General features: G+C 47.6%; 1 protein-coding gene across 1 annotated transcript; it reads right to left on the minus strand.

Moving 5' to 3' along the window:
• Positions 1 to 1,225: 1,225 nt before the first annotated feature.
• Positions 1,226 to 18,552, minus strand: FAM107A (family with sequence similarity 107 member A). Its single transcript, XM_074878800.1, has 4 exons — positions 18,362 to 18,552; positions 9,681 to 9,855; positions 5,770 to 5,926; positions 1,226 to 4,597 (listed from the first exon to the last, which is right to left on the minus strand). Exons 1-4 carry the CDS (start codon positions 18,423 to 18,425, stop codon positions 4,490 to 4,492), a joined length of 504 nt encoding a protein of 167 aa, XP_074734901.1. The 5' UTR covers positions 18,426 to 18,552; the 3' UTR covers positions 1,226 to 4,489.
• Positions 18,553 to 18,802: the final 250 nt, after the last annotated feature.

The raw sequence follows: 18,802 nt of genomic DNA on the forward strand, positions 1-18,802 counted from the left end.
TCCTGTGGATTTGACTTGCTCAAGGTTTTCCCAGATCAGTTATGGCCCTTCCCTCAGCCCTTGCTGCAGTTTGGGGTGCAAGCCAGGAGACCAGGGATGTGCCTCGCAGGCTGGGTCATGCCGGGAGGCAGAGGGAGGTTGCCACGGGGTGTGTGCTGCCTTCATCTCCAGCAATCTTGAGTCTGTCCCACTGTGTTCCATGTGAGGAACTGTCATAATATGAACGACTGCCTTTGGCATCTGCGTGTGAAAGGAAGTGTGTGATTAGTGTAAGCAGTCTTGGGGCAGAGCCCATCAAAACATCCCTGGCTGGAGCTGTGAAAGGTTGATAAAGCATTTTACAAAGGCCTGCCTGAGTCTTCTGGTCTTGTGTTCCACCAAAGGCCACGCTCTTCGGTGGAGACGTTTACGTTTGTGTTGCTTGTGCCAGGAAATGAAGTACACAACCCACCATGGCAGGATAACAAGTGAGGTATTATTATTATAAGCAGCAACAAGGTGGGAAGATGTTTTGGAAACCTGACCTGAAGAACAGGTTTAGTCAATGAGCCCTCATCCCTAATGATGAGCTAACTGCCCACACCACTGCTGCAGGGTGCGGAGGGTCGGAAAGCTGTGTACCTCCCAGTGTGGCAACCCCAGCAGGTATCTGGAGTCAGAGAAATGCATCCAAGTACCACCTCTGCCTTGTTCTGAGCGGGAAGTTGGTGTCTCTGCCATTAAGGATACTGCTAATGAGACAGAGAAGTCCTTTTCATTTGCTTTGCTGCATTCAGTTTTAGTCCTGGCTCTCCGGGAGCATCGTGTGTGTGACCCACATGTATGAAGCATCCTCTTTTTCTTATCTATTTAATCTGTGGTCTTTGGTTGCTGCTAAACACTTTAAAAATGTTTAAAAATCATGACGTGAGCTTGCTAGTGCGAGGATTACCTTTCAGTTCAAAACTGAGTTTTTAAATTAAATCCAAGGGCAACGTGTTTCCTTAGCTTTGTGGGTCTTACCCTGCCAGGCAGGTGGGCATCTGTGGCCACTTAGAAATCAAACATGGGAAGTTTCAGTGCACAAAGCCTGATTCCACACTTTTTGTGCCCTTAAACTTTCAGCAAATTATGATGACGTGTAGGGATAAGCAATGGATGCAGCATTGGGTGGGGATGATGAAAAAAAGCTCATTGATGAGTAAGTTAACACAGCACTAACAAAGGAGTTGCTGTCAGACTTCACTGATTTTTATGTTCTTTGAGTTTATTTGGCTATTGTCTGCTTGTATCCTCGGAGCTTTTTCAGTTCCTTGTGGAAAAGAACAAAATATACAATTATCATTTAGTTTATTTCTTCAGAAGCGTCCAGATTAAATAGTGTGAGTTAATTAAGGAGAGTTGCATGACATATTTTTATGTAAATGTATAAACACGAACACAGAATATAGACTATATACCACATAGGCAACATACACAGTGCAAAAAATTGTCTTTCATCAATACTCTGATAATCTGTATCTTCTGTGTACACCACATTTATTCAGGAATGTGTTTTAGGGTCATAGGGAGGAATTAATTTAAAAGAGACACAAAGATACCCCAAAATCTTCCTGGTGATGCCTATACTGATGTTTTTTTGGGTGCCATGAAGCACAAGAGTATTGGTGAAGGTTGTACAGGCTCCAGGTCTGGGCCCAGCTAGGCAGGCAGTTATCAGTTTGCAGGGGTAAGAAGAGCTGTGTTGGAAAACTGATTTTTAAGCCAACGCTTGAACATTAAAAGCATCATTTCCCACGTGCTGTCACGGAGGGCTGGAGCCATGTGCCCCACTGTGTGTCATGGGGCTGCTACAGCCCGTCCTGGCTCCGCAGGAGCCACCAGTGCCGGCTGCTTGTGGCTGGTTTGGTGGTTCCGTGCAGCTCACAGCCCCTGGGATCCCAGGGGGGAGCCAGGTCAGGGCTTTCTGCTATCTCTACCACCACTGGAAGGATTTCTTGTGGCTCTATTAGCTCAGCCTGAGTCAGAAGAGTATGACCAGGCCCTCCCTTTCCCTTCTGGACACCCACTGAAAATGACCCAGGCACCCCTTAGCAATCACAGACTGTTGGTGTGCAGCCCCACTCTGTGCTTGGTGAACACATCAAAGGGAGACACCTTGATTTTATTTTATTTTTTCAGATAATATTTGCCTACTCAGGAAGACCGCAGCAAAATCTTTTCAACCTTTTCATTGCTGAGCTGAGCGTGCAGCTTACCCAGAGCTTACTGGATGGCTCCCACCCAAGGACTTGCATAAATACCCCGGTCCCAGCCCAGGTGAGCTGATAACACTGATTTCACTGGTGCATATGGAAGAACAGATTGCCTCTCCTGAAGTGCATTCCCATCTGTGGCAAAATTACAAATTAATTTGCTGAATTTTTCTGAGCTCTTTGATCAAGGTTACTTATCTGTGCCATAACCCTTCACAAAACTCCAGCACAGTAATTCTGGCTTGTTATTTAAACCGATGTTATCTGTGGAGTATCACACAGAATTCTTTACAGCTGTGTACAAGCATCCTTAGCAACACCTTTTTTTCTTGAAGAAATTTGGCTTGTTTTACCCCCTGAAAAACTGACTGATACTGCTTCTTCCTCATGGTTTTAACCATAACCTATATAAAAAGCTTCACTGTTGGAAAGGCCATAATAGATCCTTTCAGATCTTGTTTGACCATAGTGACCACATGCACTGGATTTCTGAAACAAAATCTTGTTTAGAATAAGCATGATAAGCAAGGGGCTTAAAAACTACTGCAGAGACAGTGCCATGAGATGGGGCTCTCAAGGACTGAAACTGAATTAAGGGCCTTTATGGTCCAATCTGCCATGTGAACCCATACCTGTATCACTGCTCTTGACAGGTGATGTGGCTCAGATGTTTTACTCAAGCTGCCAGGCTGAGCGACTGTTCTCTGAAACAAAACACCCCACTGGACCAGGGAGACTAGGGAATGGATTAGTAACTTTTTAATAAATATGTGATAAACGCCCAGTTTCCTTTAATTTACATATGGATCCACTGAAGATGTGGATAGCAGACATTGTTTAACCAGGTATTACCTTCCCAGCTGACTAGGTCCATTGAGGCTTGCCATTCAAGAGCCAGTGTTCAAAGGCAGTGGGTGAGTTATGCTGTTTAGGCTTTGTAGCAGGACTGATGTGAGAAGCAAGCAGCTGAGATCTTCCTGAAGGTGCAATTTTAGCTCTAGATGTGGACATGGCATGGGTGCCCCATAAATATGATAGGCTCTGGCCACACCTGATGCAAATGCACCATCTATCTCAGCTCTGCTATACCAGCAGCGAGAAGATTTTTAGCTTTGCAAGGTGGCAACTGAAAAGAGGCAGCTCTGACCTCTGGAGAAGGGGATGAGAAGCAGGGACAAATAGTTTGCATCAGTACCCACGTGCCCTGTAGCCCCTGGTGCGTACAGATGCCAGCTGTGTGCAGGGTGGTTAACAGGACAGCGGCCTGACACCAGTATGATATTTTTTTTATTTACCCACTCTCAATCACGGGATATTTTCTGTGGGTCCCTATGGTAGCGCATGTCCAGCTGCTGGGTGAGGGGCTGAAGCTCAGTAGTCCAGAGGCAAGAAGCAGTTTGTCTGTCTGCTACACGCACAGGGATCTGCTGCCTGCTCACTGCACGCTTCCATGAACACCCACGCTGAAAACACCCAGCTTTTGCTTTCTGCAGAGGGCATTTGCCTCCCACTTGGAGCGTTGATGGTATAGTCCAACGTACGTCTGCCTGAGCATGAAAATGCCTAAATAGCTATTTTCTAGCAGATTTGAAATGCAGTTTAAAGGTGCTTGTGAAGAACAGTTGCACCTGCCTGTGCTGCATTGGTATGGGCACACAGAGGTTGATTTTGCTAATAGTATGGGTGTGCTGCTGGGACACACAGCCTCAGCCAGGCTTGGCTTGCACACTGGTGCAATACCAGTTGACCCTTGGGAAAGCCATTACAGTCACCTGGGCTGTTCTCAGTAATATGTAGATTGTCCATTTTAGTTACCATGCCAGGTTTCCAGGAGGTTCTCCAGAGCTGCAGCTGCCCTCCTGTCACCCCATGCCTGGTGAGCCTGCCTCCATGAAGAAGCATGAGTTCCCCACACCATCCATCCACCATTTCCTGGCTTAAATGGTCACAGTGTCTCAAGGGTTAACCAAGAGTTAGCTGGAGGTTATCGTGCACCCACAATCTGGGGGGGAAAATAACATCATTTCTCTCTGCGTCTCCTCATGTGACTACTTCTTCCGTGAATACTGCACCTTTTCCCCAGTGATACCTTCCTGGGCTGGGAATACCATTTTTTGTGCCTTCTACTGGAGCAAGTGTTAATAGCCGTAAGTAGCCCCAACGATGCGGCTGTGAATGTCCAGCATGTACAGAGATGTCAGCGTGTATGTGTTAGCGTCGGCCTTGGTAGGATCCCTGTTGAGTTTTGGCAGAAGCTATGCTGCTTTCTCGATCCCAGTCACCGTCGATGTTCTTCTCAGGTTTTCCTTGACTTTAATGAATTCTGGTGCATGGTCTTCCTGCTTCTCCTGCTCTTTCTCCAGCTGTAAGAAAGAAGAGTCACCATTATCTGTGCATACTAAAGGACAAAAGTGCATTAGCTACATTAAGGTGGTAGGTTTCATTATTGCTGGGTGTCCAGTTATTATTGCCCAAAGTTTAATGAGTGTGTAGTGCACATGTCAGCGCTCTCTTTTTCCAAACCATTACACCAGAGCCATGTTTATCCTTAGTCTCTTTTGTGTCTCATTGAAACATTATTATTTTTTTTTTCTCCAAGGAGGAACATCTGCAACAGAAAAGCAGGGGAGTGCTTCACTTCAGACCTAGGAGGGAGGAGGAGGTTTGAATCCTTCCCAGCAAAAGAGGCCTGTGAGCCTGGGAAAAGCTCTCAGCATTAGATTATTGTCTAAGGGGGGGTGTAAGTTGTACTGACTCACTTTTACATGCAAAGTCTTTATGGATCTATCCCTAAACCACCTTGTTTCATATTCCTGGTTCTTCTCTAAGAGTGCTGGGCTTTGATTTTCAAGTGATCCTGGCTTTGCTGATACTATTGCAAGGGAACTATTGTGCCGATAATTAAATAAACTACTTTCATCCATTTGCAGTGCAAATACGGGCATGTAGGACAGGGAATGGCTTTATTTTCAGTGGCAACAAGTCTGCTTGCTCCTTGCATGGGTTTGGGTAAGAGGACAGGTGCAGAGCACCCAGGGCATGGCTGTGCTCCTGAATATTGCTTTCCCCAGAAATATTTTTGGCCAGGGTACATGCCAGGAACTGCTCCCAAAAGCAGGGTGTGATTGCAGCAGGGCTTGCACCTTCCAGCACTTCCACAGCCTCTCACCCCTCACCCCAGGGTCCTGAGCACCCCTGTGGTAGGTGCTGGAACAGCCCTCCGTGCTATTTGGGGTGCTTTCAACTGGAAAACACACCCCAAGGACACCACATGGGACCTGGAGGAGCCTCAGGGCCAGTGGTGTGTGGTGATGGTTCTGGGCAAGGTGGTGCAAACGAGGTGGGTCCCACTGTGAGGATGAGGGTGCTGCAGCTGCGTGGGGCAGCAGTGAAGGACATACTGTGGCTTCCGTTTTACGGAGGAGTAACAATGTTATACCTTGGGTTGAGCCTCAGTTCACCCATCTCCCCTGTGGTCTGTGCCTCGTGCAGGGTGTTTAGGATAACCTGGGGATGGCTGAAAACTCAGTTCTACCTGATCCAGTCTCTGGTGCCTCTTTAATAGCTCTTTTTCAAAAGGAGACTGCAATTTCTTTGCCTCTTCCTCTTCCTTCTTCTGTCTGATGAGCTGGTTTCGCCGTCGGTGCTCGAGGACCCGCTGCAGCTCTGGCTTGCTCTCCATGCTCAAACCTCTGTGGATGAAAAGCAGATAAATCAGGGCCAGAGCACTTACACCCTGGAGTGTAACTACTGCCAGTCCAGCAACCCCAAAACTCTTTTTGGTCCTAAATGGAAACATGGGAGACCTGGTCTACAAACCCATCCCGCCGTCCCTTACTGCTGGGATGGTGCCTTGGGCTGCCTGCCTTGGGCGGGCACTGTGTTTGCTGTTCGTGATGGGGCTTGTGGTGCTGGAAGTTTTTGTTAATCCCATTACATTGAGGTGGCACAGCTTTCTGGGTCAGGTGTGGAAATGGGACCTTCTGTTGGCTCCTGCTGTTGCTAGTTTTAATTATGTCAGTGACAGATTCAGCTGCGTTGAGGGCATTTTAAATAATGACGATTTTTTTTCCACCAGCAGGGGTAGTCATTGATCTGCAATAATTGTCCTGGCAGTTCCTTCCCTCCCCGTTGCATCCCAGCTTTGCTTCAGAGCTGAGGGCTTGCGATCCCTCTGTTGACATGGAGAGTTTGGGTCAAGAGGCCAAAATGAAATGTCCTTTTCTCCTGGAAGCCAGAGTGCCGATGCCACAGTGCCTGGCTCCCCTTCGGCTGCCCGAAGCATCTCAGATGAAGCGGGGCTGCTCCAAGCCCTGCTCTGTGAGGGGTGGCATCACAGGATAATGGCAAGGACATGCAGGCAAGGCAGAAATATGTGGTAAAGAGATGAAAGAAGTTCTCCAAACAAATTTCAGAAACCTAACAATTTGAATATTGCCATGCCTGAATTTAGACACTGAGATTTACCTCCTGCAGCTGACCCTGGGCACCTTTCCACCAACTTCTGCGCCCCTGGAAGCATGGGAGTAGTTATGGATGTGTAGGGCTATGGGTGAATGTGGAACAAGTCCAGATGTGCTCCTGCGTGGTCATAGGACGGTTCCTGCCCTCCAGGATGGTGGTTTGACCAACTCATGTCCTTTGTGCCAAAAGGAATCTGCCTTTGTAAAGTCCATCAGCTTCCTGGCTTAAATCACTAAAAGCAGTGACTCTTTGCCCTGCTGAGCCCTACCCAGAGAGAGGCAAAACCCGAAGCTGCTGGGAAGTCAAACATTTGCTGAATTTAGGGGAGACTTTATTGCACCTGCACAGAATTTTGGTCACTGAAGAACAGGTTATTAAGAAGTGGTCAAGGCTGGTTTATGCAGGTTATCTTCTGCAATAGCAGCTGGAATGTAAGTAATCTTGAAAGAAAATACAGGACTAGAAGTAGTTGACTGAAGCTGTATTTTTGAGGAGAAGGAGTTGAAGACCTCATAGCTGCCACATGCAGGGAAGGAGTGGGGCCTGACTGCTTTCATGAGCTGGGTTTAACACTCATTTAAATCGATCGGCTGAGAGTATTTACAAGTTGCATTGTAAAATGTGGGGTGTTTGGTGTTCCTGTAAGTGAAGGTCTGTTTTGAGGTGAGGAGGGGAACTCCCCATGTCTGCTAAGGGCTTGCCCAGGGCACGGTGGGTTGGTGTGCACTGTTAATGCAATCTGCTCCCCAGCAGTGGGAGGTTTCTGTTGACCAAAGGCTGGCTGGTTTCTGCTAAGGTCGTTTGAAAGCAGAGACGCCAAACCCTGTGAATTACGGAGCTTTCTTGGCAAGGTGGCAGGCGCTGAGGTGATATCTCGCATCATGAGAAACTGAACTGGCAGGCAGGAGAGGGAAATGCTCTCTAGATGCAGCAAAACCTCTGTGCTGTCACAACATGGCTGCGGACCAGTGCTTGCATCTTTCCAGTGCCAAGTTTAACAATGCTTCCTATTGTAATTTATTGTTTTGCTTTATGACAGGACAAAATTCATGGCAACATCAGTGAAGATAGCTATAGTGTTGGCCTCAAGCTTTCATGATGGTTTTTCAAGGCAAGAAGAACTTGGATGCTGCAGAAATGCTTTTCCCAAGACTTGAGAGAAGGCAAACCTGCCTTGGCTTGCTGGAGACACAGCTTGCAATGGTGCCTGTGGATTTGTTACTACTCTTTGATTTAATCAGCCTGTGTTGTTAGTATCCAGAGGTGTTGACTAAGATAAGGGTTTTGTTGCACAAGCTGCTGATTTGAGTTGCTTCTCCCTGCTGCTTAAGGGGGAAAACCAACAGCAAAGCAGAAACAGGAGCAAGTCATAGATCCTTCTCTCTCCCCTTCTTCCCTTTCTCCCTCTATAGTAACGTGGCAGGAAGCAAAACTGGTGGATTTGAGAGTGAGAAGAAACCAGCAATGATGGATTATTGTTTGCAGTAGGGTTTGTTTCACATATTTGCTGAAAAATATTTGGGAGGCCAGAACCAAAGCAGGTTTAAACTGATGCCTGAGACATACAGGACTATAAGGAGAGGGGTCAGGAGATGCAGGATGGCTGCAGTGGAGCTGCCTCCTGCCAGTATCTGGTGGCACATATGGATGTAACATGGTGTCAGACACAGAACTAGAATACAAAGTGATGATGTACTTTTTGTTTGCCAGTTTGATGTTCAGCTCAGTCTGATGCTGTGGGGTCTGTACCCTGTCTGCCACCATTCGGCTCTGCTACCTCCGTTGCAGGGATTTCTTGATTCTTTGTTCCATCGTGGCTAGGCTGGAATAATGTTCTCTGAGATCAAAGCCAATGCTGGTGGCAAGCCTTTAAACTGAGCAGTATGACTAGGCAGGATATGGTCACTCTCAAGCCAGAGAGTTTTAAAAATATCTGCCTGGTATAGTTACCTCTGCCTTGATGCCAGAGAATGGCCTGGGTATGGTCCCTGTAATTCTTCTGATTCTGGGAAAATCAAATCAAACCCAAGCCTAGCCAGTGCCAGTATTGATTAATGCACCCTGCTGGCAGGCTTGATTGTTTGCTGAATTAATATATGTGTCTGGTTCTTGTGATGACTGTAGTCCTTTTGAACAGAGGCTGTGCTCCTTTTAATTAGACGGCCAAAGTGCTATCGTGTCAGAATATTTCAGGGTGTTCAGAAAATGTCAATATAAAGCCAGCAGATTTCTTGCTGTGCTAAAAAGCCTCTGAACTGAGTATGCTTTTATTGCGCTGACGTTCAGACAGTTGCCGCAAAGGAATGATGTGGTTATAGGTTCCCAGGCACTGGTGTAATTTTCCTGATGTTGCATCTGTACCCCCAAAGAGTTAAATTGGGGTGATGGGGTAGGACGTCAGGAATGTGAATTCTAGACTATCTTTACCTGTTTGATTTTTAGGGAGAGAGTGTTTATCCTTCTCCTTGTACAGATGATCTCACTCTGGTGCTCTCCCAGCTTTCAATGGCTCCATCCAGCCTGCACCTCTTCCTGCCTCTGGGTTGACCTTAAAGCACACAGGAATGCTGTACATTGCTGGGGACTTGGCAAGTCAGTGATGGAGATATACAAAAACAAGGACCAGGAAGAAAATATGTGTGGGACACCAAGAAAGGGGCTGTAGGGATGCTTCTCATCTTCCGGTGCCTGTGGCTTGAGGTGGGTGGGAATATCAAGCAGCTCCAAGAAGTGCTAGCTGATGCTTCAGGGTGGCAGAGCAGGGGGCTTTTCGTTCTGCTTTTGTTTTAAAAGAAACTGTCACATCAGAGAAAAGAGGAAAGGGCTACAGCAAGTTTTACACTGTGTTTGTTTGCAAGTGAAGGGATTTATTGTGCCCTTCCAACTTGCAGGCTCTCGCTAGCGTTTGTGCCTTGGCTGCTGAGCTCTGACAGCTCAGCACCTCTCAGACCACTCCAGTGGCAGGCTGCAACCTCCTCTTACCTTTTGTGGTTCATCAGCAGCTCTCTGTGCAGCTCTTGGTGGCTCTTCGAGGCTTTTACAGGATTTAGGAGCTTTTTAGGTTTTATGAGGTCTGGGTTTCCATCTATGTAGTCTGGCTGATTCAGGATATTCCCACTGTCTGGTTGCTCCCGCTGTATTTCAGTGTACATCGACGCTGGAAGAAAAGAGAGGTGTTTGCATGAGAAGTCTTACCCTGCTGTGTTGTGGGAACGTGCTGGAGCTCTCCTCCCCTGGGCAAGACAGAGGAGAAGAGATGGTGCCTGCCCAGCTGCTCAGCACCCGTGTCAGTGTCTGTCTGCACGTGCCTCCATGTGCTGGTGTGGGCTTTTTAGATGTTGTAAAAAATATTCACTTTTTTTTTTGATAAGACACATATTAATTAGATGACTTAAATTACTTGTCAGCCGCTTGCTTCAGTGGCTGCAGCATTTAGTGCCAAGGATTAATTAATGCAAGATAGGTCTAACTAAAACTGGAAACAGCCATGGATGTGGACTATGCTGAGCTGCTGCTTTGGTCATCCTGGCTGAGGCTGTCAGTCCCTTAGCACAGGGGGATGCTGTGGGGTTTGAGGGGTCCAAGGAAGTGCTGCTGTATCTGAAGCCTCTTGTCAAGGAAAGATTTTGCTGATATCCTGCAGGCCTAATAATCAGGATCGAGCCCAATGCCAAGAAAAGCATAATTCGCCCATGCAGTATGTAATTGTACTGTGATAATTTGTATGTTCTGGATGTAAGAACAAGAACCCACTGTTTTGGAAGCGATGGCAGCTTGGATTTCAGGCAAACCACAGGGCACGTTCACTGTTGGTATTTTCCAAGTGCTCTACGTTTCTTCTTTACAAAAAACCCTACACAAAGTGAGTGCAAAGCACAAGTTATAAGACAAACTGCATGTGGTGGGCTGTGTCTTTAAATGCAGAGCACAGTGGGGCTGCCTACAATTATTCAGTGTACGGTCTAATCAGGGACTCAGAAAGAGCAATTTATTCCTGGCTATTCATTTGAACAATTTGGAAGGTTACCAGTAAGAATAAAAAGTCCCAGGAAAAGGGTGTAGGCAGCTCCATGTCTGTAAGTGTCTCATTATTACAGTATTTTTGGGGGCCTAGTGTGAAGCTATATGGGTTGGTAGAGCAGCAAGGAAAACAGTTGTTCAGTAATGTTGCCTCTTGCTCTTATTGCAATCTCATGTATAAAAGGAATAAAACCCTTTTAAAAGAGAAATCAATAAAAAAAGGCAAGAGAAAGCAGGCTAGGTCATTCTTTCTTAGTCAGTAAGTACTTATCAAATGTGAAGTGGATTGCAATCAAACAGAATTGTGTAAGGAATAATACTGCTGAAGAAATGATTCAATATCAAACAACTTCTTATTGAATGTTAATGTGGCCAGTGCCCTACTGCTTTGGGAACAAAGAGAAACAAATCAGAGCCCATTACATGAGTGTAATTGGGGTGAATAGTTTGGTACGTATTTAAAGGGCGCTTGGAAGCTGAAACCGGTGATTTCTTGTATGAAATTATTTTCCTCTAGGATCATACATCACTGCTGGCAGAAGGGAAGGTGGTGTGGTTTGATGTTTGATGGCAAGTGCCAGGCTGACTCAAACCCCTGCGGGGCCAACACCGCAGGCTGAAACTGGGGGCTTAGCGTTGCCTTCCAGAGACTGAAGAACAGTCAAGGTTTAAGGCAGCACAATTTATGGCTAATTTTTGTTAGGTGAAAGCCAGCTTTTGAACAATGAGAAAACGTTTTGACTGGGGTAAAATTGCTTTGTTTTTTTTCTTCTACTTCCTCTCCGGTCTTTTTTTCACAGGAGAAGAGGCAGACAAAAGACAAGGAAGGAAGGTACAAAAGCAAAGGTTTGTTTTGGCATGAATGAAATGGATGAGCTCCCATTTCAAATGGCAAAGCAATGTCTTCATTCTTCAAACAAAAAGTCTCTCCATGGAGTAACTTTAATAAAATGGCAGGTGTTTTTAATGGAAACACTGGTTTTGGGCAGCTCTACTAACAGACTAGTGTCAGTGTCACTCTGTCATCCTGTTGCCCTTTTCCCACTGTTCGTGTGCCATCGTTTAGACCAGAGCTGCCTCCAGTGACAGAGATGCCCGTGCTTGCTTGTGTGCTGGGTATCAAATCCTGCTGCACAGCAGGAGAAGGGCTGGGGCTGTCAGTTTTGAATTTGTCCACCTTAAATCCACCTGTTGTGCTCCGTTAGGGGATAATGCAGCGGGCAGCGAGCGTGGAAGGATTACATGACCAACCAAGCCTGAAGGATCAACCTGGATGCTGTAAAAGGCTGTAACTCTAGTGACTTTGGTATTTTTTTTCTATATCAAGTAGTTCTCAGGCCCTGCCGCTAAGCTGTACTAGCTCTTGGGGCACTGGTGCAGCACTGTTACTTATAAAGTACTGTTTTCCCCATGCCTCCATGATGTACGGGCTTTCTTTTGCAACTCAGGAGTGGGTGGGAGTCCCTTCTTCCCTATCTCCAAGACTCAGATCTTGGGAGATTCGCTCAGGGCAGGCTGTCCCCACATCCACATAGGGCTAACGCCCAGCAGCGTACAACGCTATTGCAAGGTGTCATCCAGCCCTTCAGCTTGGTCTTGTGGTGTTTCCGACCCCCATAACACCCAGGATGATCAGGGAAGGGCCCCTCCCTGCCTTGGGGGACCCTCTGCTTCTGCAGTATTTTGGAGGAGCACCGTGGCGAGCCTGAAGGTTTTGGCTTGGCTAATGTAGTTATTTCCAGACTGCAGCAATCTAACGTTGCATGGCTGCGGCTTACAAAGAAGCAGCAATTTATCAACTTATTTACTGGAGGCAGATGGGGAACTTTTCCCTGAAATTAGTAGAAATGAAGAAAATACTGGGAAGGAAGGAGTGGGAGGAACTGAAACCAACTGGAAGCATCTCTGGCCAGGCGGCTGTTAAATCAGCATGCAAAAGTCCTCACAATGAGTGCAGTTTGCTTGAACAATACTGTGGGGGCCAGGACACAGCAGGTAGCTCTGAGCTTGGTTTTCACTGTGCCAGCTGTGCCTGGGGGTGTGCAGACACTGACCTCGAGGGTTTGGCTTCCAGTGGGTGTCAGTGCTGCTGCCTGCCTGGGGGACAAAGTCAAAGCCCCAACCTTGTCCCTGACCGGGACTGGAAGGAGCCTTGAACCTCACTTACAAAAATAGCACTTTAAACCTTCAGAAGACTTAAATCTGAAACAATTCAAGGAATGCCTTCATCTGCATTGAGCAGAAAAAGAAAAATGAGAATATAAAAATATTGGTGCGCCTGAAACACAGCTTGGGGTTATGCTGGGAGTAAGGACGGGGCATCCTTTCTCCTGCAGGTTGGCAGATAGGGACCCAGTGCAAAATGTTTCTTGTGGAGTAGATCTATCATCTTCAAGACCTAATGTAATTCATGTCCATGTAAGGGGAGACAGACTGCTATCAGGCTGCTTTTTGTCATTATTTATAGTGCTGGAGGTATAAATCAAGCCAGGTCTCTGCAGTGGATTTACAGCAGGATGTCTGTTTTTGCATGATTCAGCCGTAGATCAATGAACAAGGCTCTGCTCTGGCACCTCCTTGGCCACCATCATAAATCAGCAGAAGGTGTTAGACATTTTTATATTGTTCTTGGCAAGATATAAATAAAAAAATACATGTGCATTTTAATACCCTCTGCTGTACTCAGAAAGACAGCATGACCTTTTAAATAGATCTGCTTTGGAGTGCTGCTTATAAAAAGTAGCTGTGTTTGCTTTGACATACTCAGTCTTTTGCTTGCTTTTAAATATTTTCCCTTTCGTCATTTCTAGAAGCCTGAGGCTTTCTAGGAAATGTACATTTCCAAGCAACTTTTCTGTAAGTAAAAAGCAAGACTGCCTGGATGACGAGGCCAGGGCCACTGGCAGATACTTGGACTTCATGCGTGGCATTATCTCCTCTCCCAACTGTAGCTGTGAAAAGAGCTCCCAGTCTTGATTAGTTTTCTCGGAGACCTCACAGGGAATATTCAGCATCTTGGAGATGGCCCAGAGACCAACCACCATCCTGCCCCAGGGTGTGGCACTGGCTGGAGGAGAAAACATTTTAATATTTTGGTCTGTTCTGACCTAAAGCAAAGCCCAAATTCCTGCTCAGACCACCTGGAAATGCTTATAAATCCCCCAATTCCCAGGAGACTTGCGGTAAAATCCTCAGTCTGCAATCCTTGGGCAAATTGTTTCCACTTCTGATTATGCTTAGCCCCAGTCTTTTGGGGAACAGGATATCAGGCAGTTTTGGTGCAGTATTAAATGCATTTGAAAACCTGAATGTTGCAAATAATACATTAAATAGGAGCGTAGAACACAGTGTGCCACTTGGGGTGCTGAGTGGCTTTTGTGCAGCCCAGAGGAAGGAGAAAGGTTTTAGTGGGCTCCTGGAGAGGAGGAGGAGGGCTGGCTCATGCCCAGGGACAGGCATCAGACACGGGGGCTTGGCTGCGGCCGAAGCTGATCTACACTCCCCTTTGCTGCCGCTGCGTTTTGGTTTCCTTCACTCGGAGGAGATGCCCTTCACAGAGTATTTATTTAAGATTAAGCGACTTGTGTCTCCGTGGTGGGTTGCCCTGTGAGCCCCTCTGCGTCGGGACCACGTGCGTGTGCTGCTCCCTGCGCTGCTGCTGGCAGCCTACTGCACCGTCCTGTCGGGATGGAAATAATCCCCAGGAATGTTAAGGGGATTAATGGCCCTGGAAAGGGCAGGTAACCTGAGGGGTCCAGCTCTGCTTATGGCTGCGTGCATGGCTCCAGCCGTTCTTCACAAGGGGAAAACCAAAAGAAACTAAAAAGAAAATTAATCCATAGCTGTTGGGTTTAGAAAGCTGTAGGGTGGAGGTCTGGGCTCCTCCCCAGCACCTCTCAACTTGCAGCTGTGTGGGAGAAGGGAGGGTACAGCAGGACACCAACTGCTTTTTGCGGGTTTTCATGTGAAATGCCTCCTCCTCCATGAATTTTGTTTTGCCAAACTCTCCTCAATGTCCTGCCCCTCTGTGACCCTCTTGCCCTTCCCCATTGCATCTCATGGCCCTTTTCCATGCCACCTGCAAACCGAGTTTCAATTCCTTCAGCACCATAGGCAGCCCTGCTCCGCAGCGTGCCCTGCCCCATGCAGTGCTGCCCTCTTGCTTCTCAGCATCCTTAACTTGCAAAGCTGTTGGTGTCTTCTGCAGTACAGGTCAGTGTTACCTTTAGCCGAAATCTATAAAGCAAACATAGTTTGCCGTCTTTTATTTCTGCTGTCTGTGTCATTTGAGAACTGATTTTCCAACTAGAGCATCTCAGAAGAGGTTGGTCAATAGGGGCAGAAGATGACCAAACTGCTCTTGTTAATAATATTGTATGGACATCCCTTTCTGGGTAGAGAGTGGGCCTCTGTGAAATGCCATCCATGTAAAAATAGGCAGAAGGCATTATTATGGGAATGGGATCTAAGCCCAGATGAAATTGCTATTTGTAAATCTATGAAACCCTGTTACTTGGTAGAAAGGATGAGACTGGGCAAAAACCTCAGGTCGCCCCAGGTCAGAGACCTGGATCTGGGTTTGTGACACTACTAACCCAAGGGACTTCTTCCTGGGTAGAAATGAGCACTAAAAACTGTGGCTACAGACAAGAACCTCTGGTTTTCTGGATGCCTGGGATTTATTCATTAATGTGTCCTTTTTAAAGAACCAGCAGATTAGCGAAGGGCTGCTGAAAGAAGCTGGTCATACACATCCCACAAGTAAGGTGACTGCAAAACCAACACACTTAATATGGGTCAGCAGAGCCAGTTTAAAGCTATTTACACAAGTAACCTGAGCCAGGGAAATAACGTGAGTTTCTGACACATTTAACCGCAGTTGTGGGGGGAACTTTCTCTTTTCTGGGCTATGGCTCCTGATGGCATCTGCTCCCCAGGAGCCCTCCTTTCCCCAGGTTGAGGGGACCATCCCTCACACCCCTCCTCCTTGGGAAGGCTGAGAGGGGCGAGCCTGTCCTCACACCCCACCCTGCAAGGGTTTACACGTGCATGTGCACGGAATCTTTAAACTAGCCTCGGTTTCTTTTAAGCACTGGTACACGTACAATTCTACCTGTTAACCAGAAGCTAACATTATTTTTTCATTTTAGAGCATGAACTTTCAGTCAATGCATTTCCACTGTCTGAAGTGGAGCTGGAGTTTGGCCCTACAGCTTTACCCATGAGAGTGCAGTGGCAGAAAAGGTCATGCTGTATGGTAAGTCCTACAAAGAAAGAAGCTGAAAGTTTGTCTTTCACTTTGGATTCTTGAGTTGATGGCATTTGCTACTTTGCATGATTTTCCTAACATTAATTAATTGTATTTTAGAAGCACAGAATAGCTGGGGTTGGCATCGTGGGGCAGGGACACAATTGCATGTCGGTCTCCATGAGCCCCAAAACTTTGTGCAGTGAGAGCAGCTTTTGGGTGTGCAACTGGGTTGCGGAGGATTTGCTGCTGGGAGGACAAATGCTTTGACCTCAAAGCTGGGCACTTGCTTTCCAAAGCCGCTTTCTGCATGGTTGGTAGGTTCAGGGCAGAGCGAGGCCCCCAGGTGCCAACTTTAGTGGGGCGATGTGGGTGCTACCCGGCGGGGAGGCTCAGGGTGCCTGGAAGCCCTTTGGCTGGTGAGTCCCTGTGGCTGAGCCCACAAAATGCACCTTAACACCCCGACTAATCCCGGGTCGCTGTTCAGAACAAAATACCTGTCGTTCCTTCACATTAGTTCAACGACTGCTGTGGCTTACTGCCCTGGTGATGGATGATGATGATGTTTTTAATAATGATGATGTTAATATTGATGATGATAATAGTAGTAGTAACAGTAATTACAACAACAACAACAACAACAACAACAACAATAATAATAATAATAATACAAGCCCAAAGATTGGCAGATGCTAATTGTTACCCTCCCTGGATGAGATGGTACCAGTTCCCATCCTCACTGTGATTTTCCTCTCCTCTGGTTCCTGCTGTGCTGGCAGCTCTGGAGCATACTGAGGGACCTGGCATGCTCCCCCTTGCTTGTCACCAGGTGACCGTATCACCGATAAATGATACGCGTGCTCTGGAAAGGAGGCAAAGAGCCTTTGTCTGCTTTTAATCTATAGTTTTAAATAATTAAGCAAGGCTAATTCTGGTATTTATAATGCAATAAGGTGAATGTAACTCGATGTGGCTGCCTCAGGGGAGCAGGCGTGCATGCCCTGGGTCCCCTCACCTTTGCTCAGCCCTGATGTTCAGGAATAAACCCCATGAGGTTGCGGGGTTGGAAAGGAAATAAAACCCTAATGGAACTGTAAAACAGGGCAGGGGGACACGGCCCTGCAGCTCCCAGCACTGCTGCCACATGTCACCCCTGTTCCGGCCTCTGCCTCTCTGCTGAGTACATGTTGGGGATGGGACTCCCCACCAGTACAGCCAGTGCTGCGCACCAGTATAGCCAGTGTTCCCCCACTAGTACAGCCTGTGCTTCTCACCAGTACAGCCATTGCTCCCCACCAGTACAGGCAGTATTCTCCCACCAGTATAGCTAGTCTCCCCAGTCCAGCCAGTGCCCCCAGTCCTGCCCACCCTTGCTGAGTACCACGCCAGCACTGCAGTCTGCGGGGCTGGGGTCCCCCATTTACACCAACGCTGCACCTGCGTAAGGGGGGGCAGAGAGCAGGCACTGGCTCAGCTCGGGCTGCTCACACCCCACCAGCTGTGATCACCTCAAGTGTAAAGGACCCCGAGTGTCACCACGGTCACCTGCTGGGCTTTGCACTCATGCACATGTATTTGGAAGAGAGAAATCCCGGCAGGTTTGGAGCTGTCTGAGCTGTCTGGTGTGTAGAAGTTACTGGTCCCCTGTTTTGTGTTGGCTAACGCTGGAAATGCTTGTACAGTCAGGCAGCAGCAAGATCCCCTCTGCCTGCAGGCAGGCAGGATTGGGTGTGCTGTTAATCATTTCATTTAATTACCTTGGACTGTGATAAGCAAAGATAACAAGGCTGGAATCCCACTCTGTTAGCAATCACCAAGGGATGTCAGCCCCGTGCCTTTTGCAAGTGGCATGTGGAGCAGCTTGTTTAGTTTTGTTAAGCAGTGACAGATGCTTAGCAGCATTTCTCAATCACAAACTTACTTTTAATATCACATCAAATATTTGCTCTGTGCATTTGCCTGCCTATGATAGAGATGCCTATCAATCATTAATTGATGTTTTAAGGTAGATCAAAGATATTTTGTTCAACACAGAGAAAAAAATCCTCCCCTGTTGATTTGCAGGGATTGTATTAGCAAGTGCCCCCTGTCCGACCCAACGCCTCTCCAAGAAGAAGGTTTGAATCGCAGTGTGGGTTTGCTTGGAGAATTTCTTGTGGGATACGGGTCTGTTTTGAAAAGCAGAAGCAGAAGGGCAGCATCTCAACCAGCTACTGAAGTATTAAAGTAACATGATATCTCAAAGAAAATTTAAAACAGGGACTGAAGTCACCTGTGCATAAACATGTATGCAGTGCAGACTGATCCCACGGGGGCTCAGCAGCGCGTCCCTGCAGGGGGGAGCTGGCAGAGAAGCGGGGACCCCCCGGAGCGGCTCAGGGGGCCCTGGGCTTACCTGATTTCCGCAGCGTGGCCCTGGGGAGCCCAGGGGGCAGGTGCTGCCCCGCACCCCACGACATGGGGCTGCGGGGGCTGAGGCTGCTGCTTCTGCCCGGCTATGCTCGCGCCTGCGTGACTTTTGGCCAGGTCCGACGAAGCTGCCGGGCTCCTGCCAGGTCTCTCCGGTGGGAGCAGGGATGGAGGGTCACGTGGAGGTGGCTGCTGCACTGGTGCTCCCTCCCCGCTGCTCTTGCCACCCCACGGGGACCCCACCGAGGGCTGGAGCTTGGCTAGTAGCAGCCGGTGGCCTTGCCCGCTCCTCAGTGCCAGTCCCAAAGGTCTCTCTGCCACCCTGAAAACTTGCTCTCTTTGCTGCTCGTTGCTGGATGATGTTTTCCCAGGACGGATGAACAAGCTAATCGTATTTCCCCCCCTAAAGCAAACAGCTCCGTGTGTG

Source organism: Strix uralensis, chromosome 10 (assembly GCF_047716275.1).
Source record: "Strix uralensis isolate ZFMK-TIS-50842 chromosome 10, bStrUra1, whole genome shotgun sequence".
Classification (NCBI taxonomy): Eukaryota; Metazoa; Chordata; class Aves; order Strigiformes; family Strigidae; genus Strix; species Strix uralensis.

Coding starts and splice junctions, on each gene's coding strand:
- FAM107A (XM_074878800.1), bottom strand. CDS start 18,425: ATGTCGTGGGGTGCGGGGCAGCACCTGCCCCCTGGGCTCCCCAGGGCC. Junction 5,927..9,680: donor CTGCTGATGAACCACAAAAG/GTAAGAGGAGGT, acceptor TTTCATCCACAG/AGGTTTGAGCATGGAGAGCA. Junction 4,598..5,769: donor GGCACCAGAGACTGGATCAG/GTAGAACTGAGT, acceptor TCTTTCTTACAG/CTGGAGAAAGAGCAGGAGAA.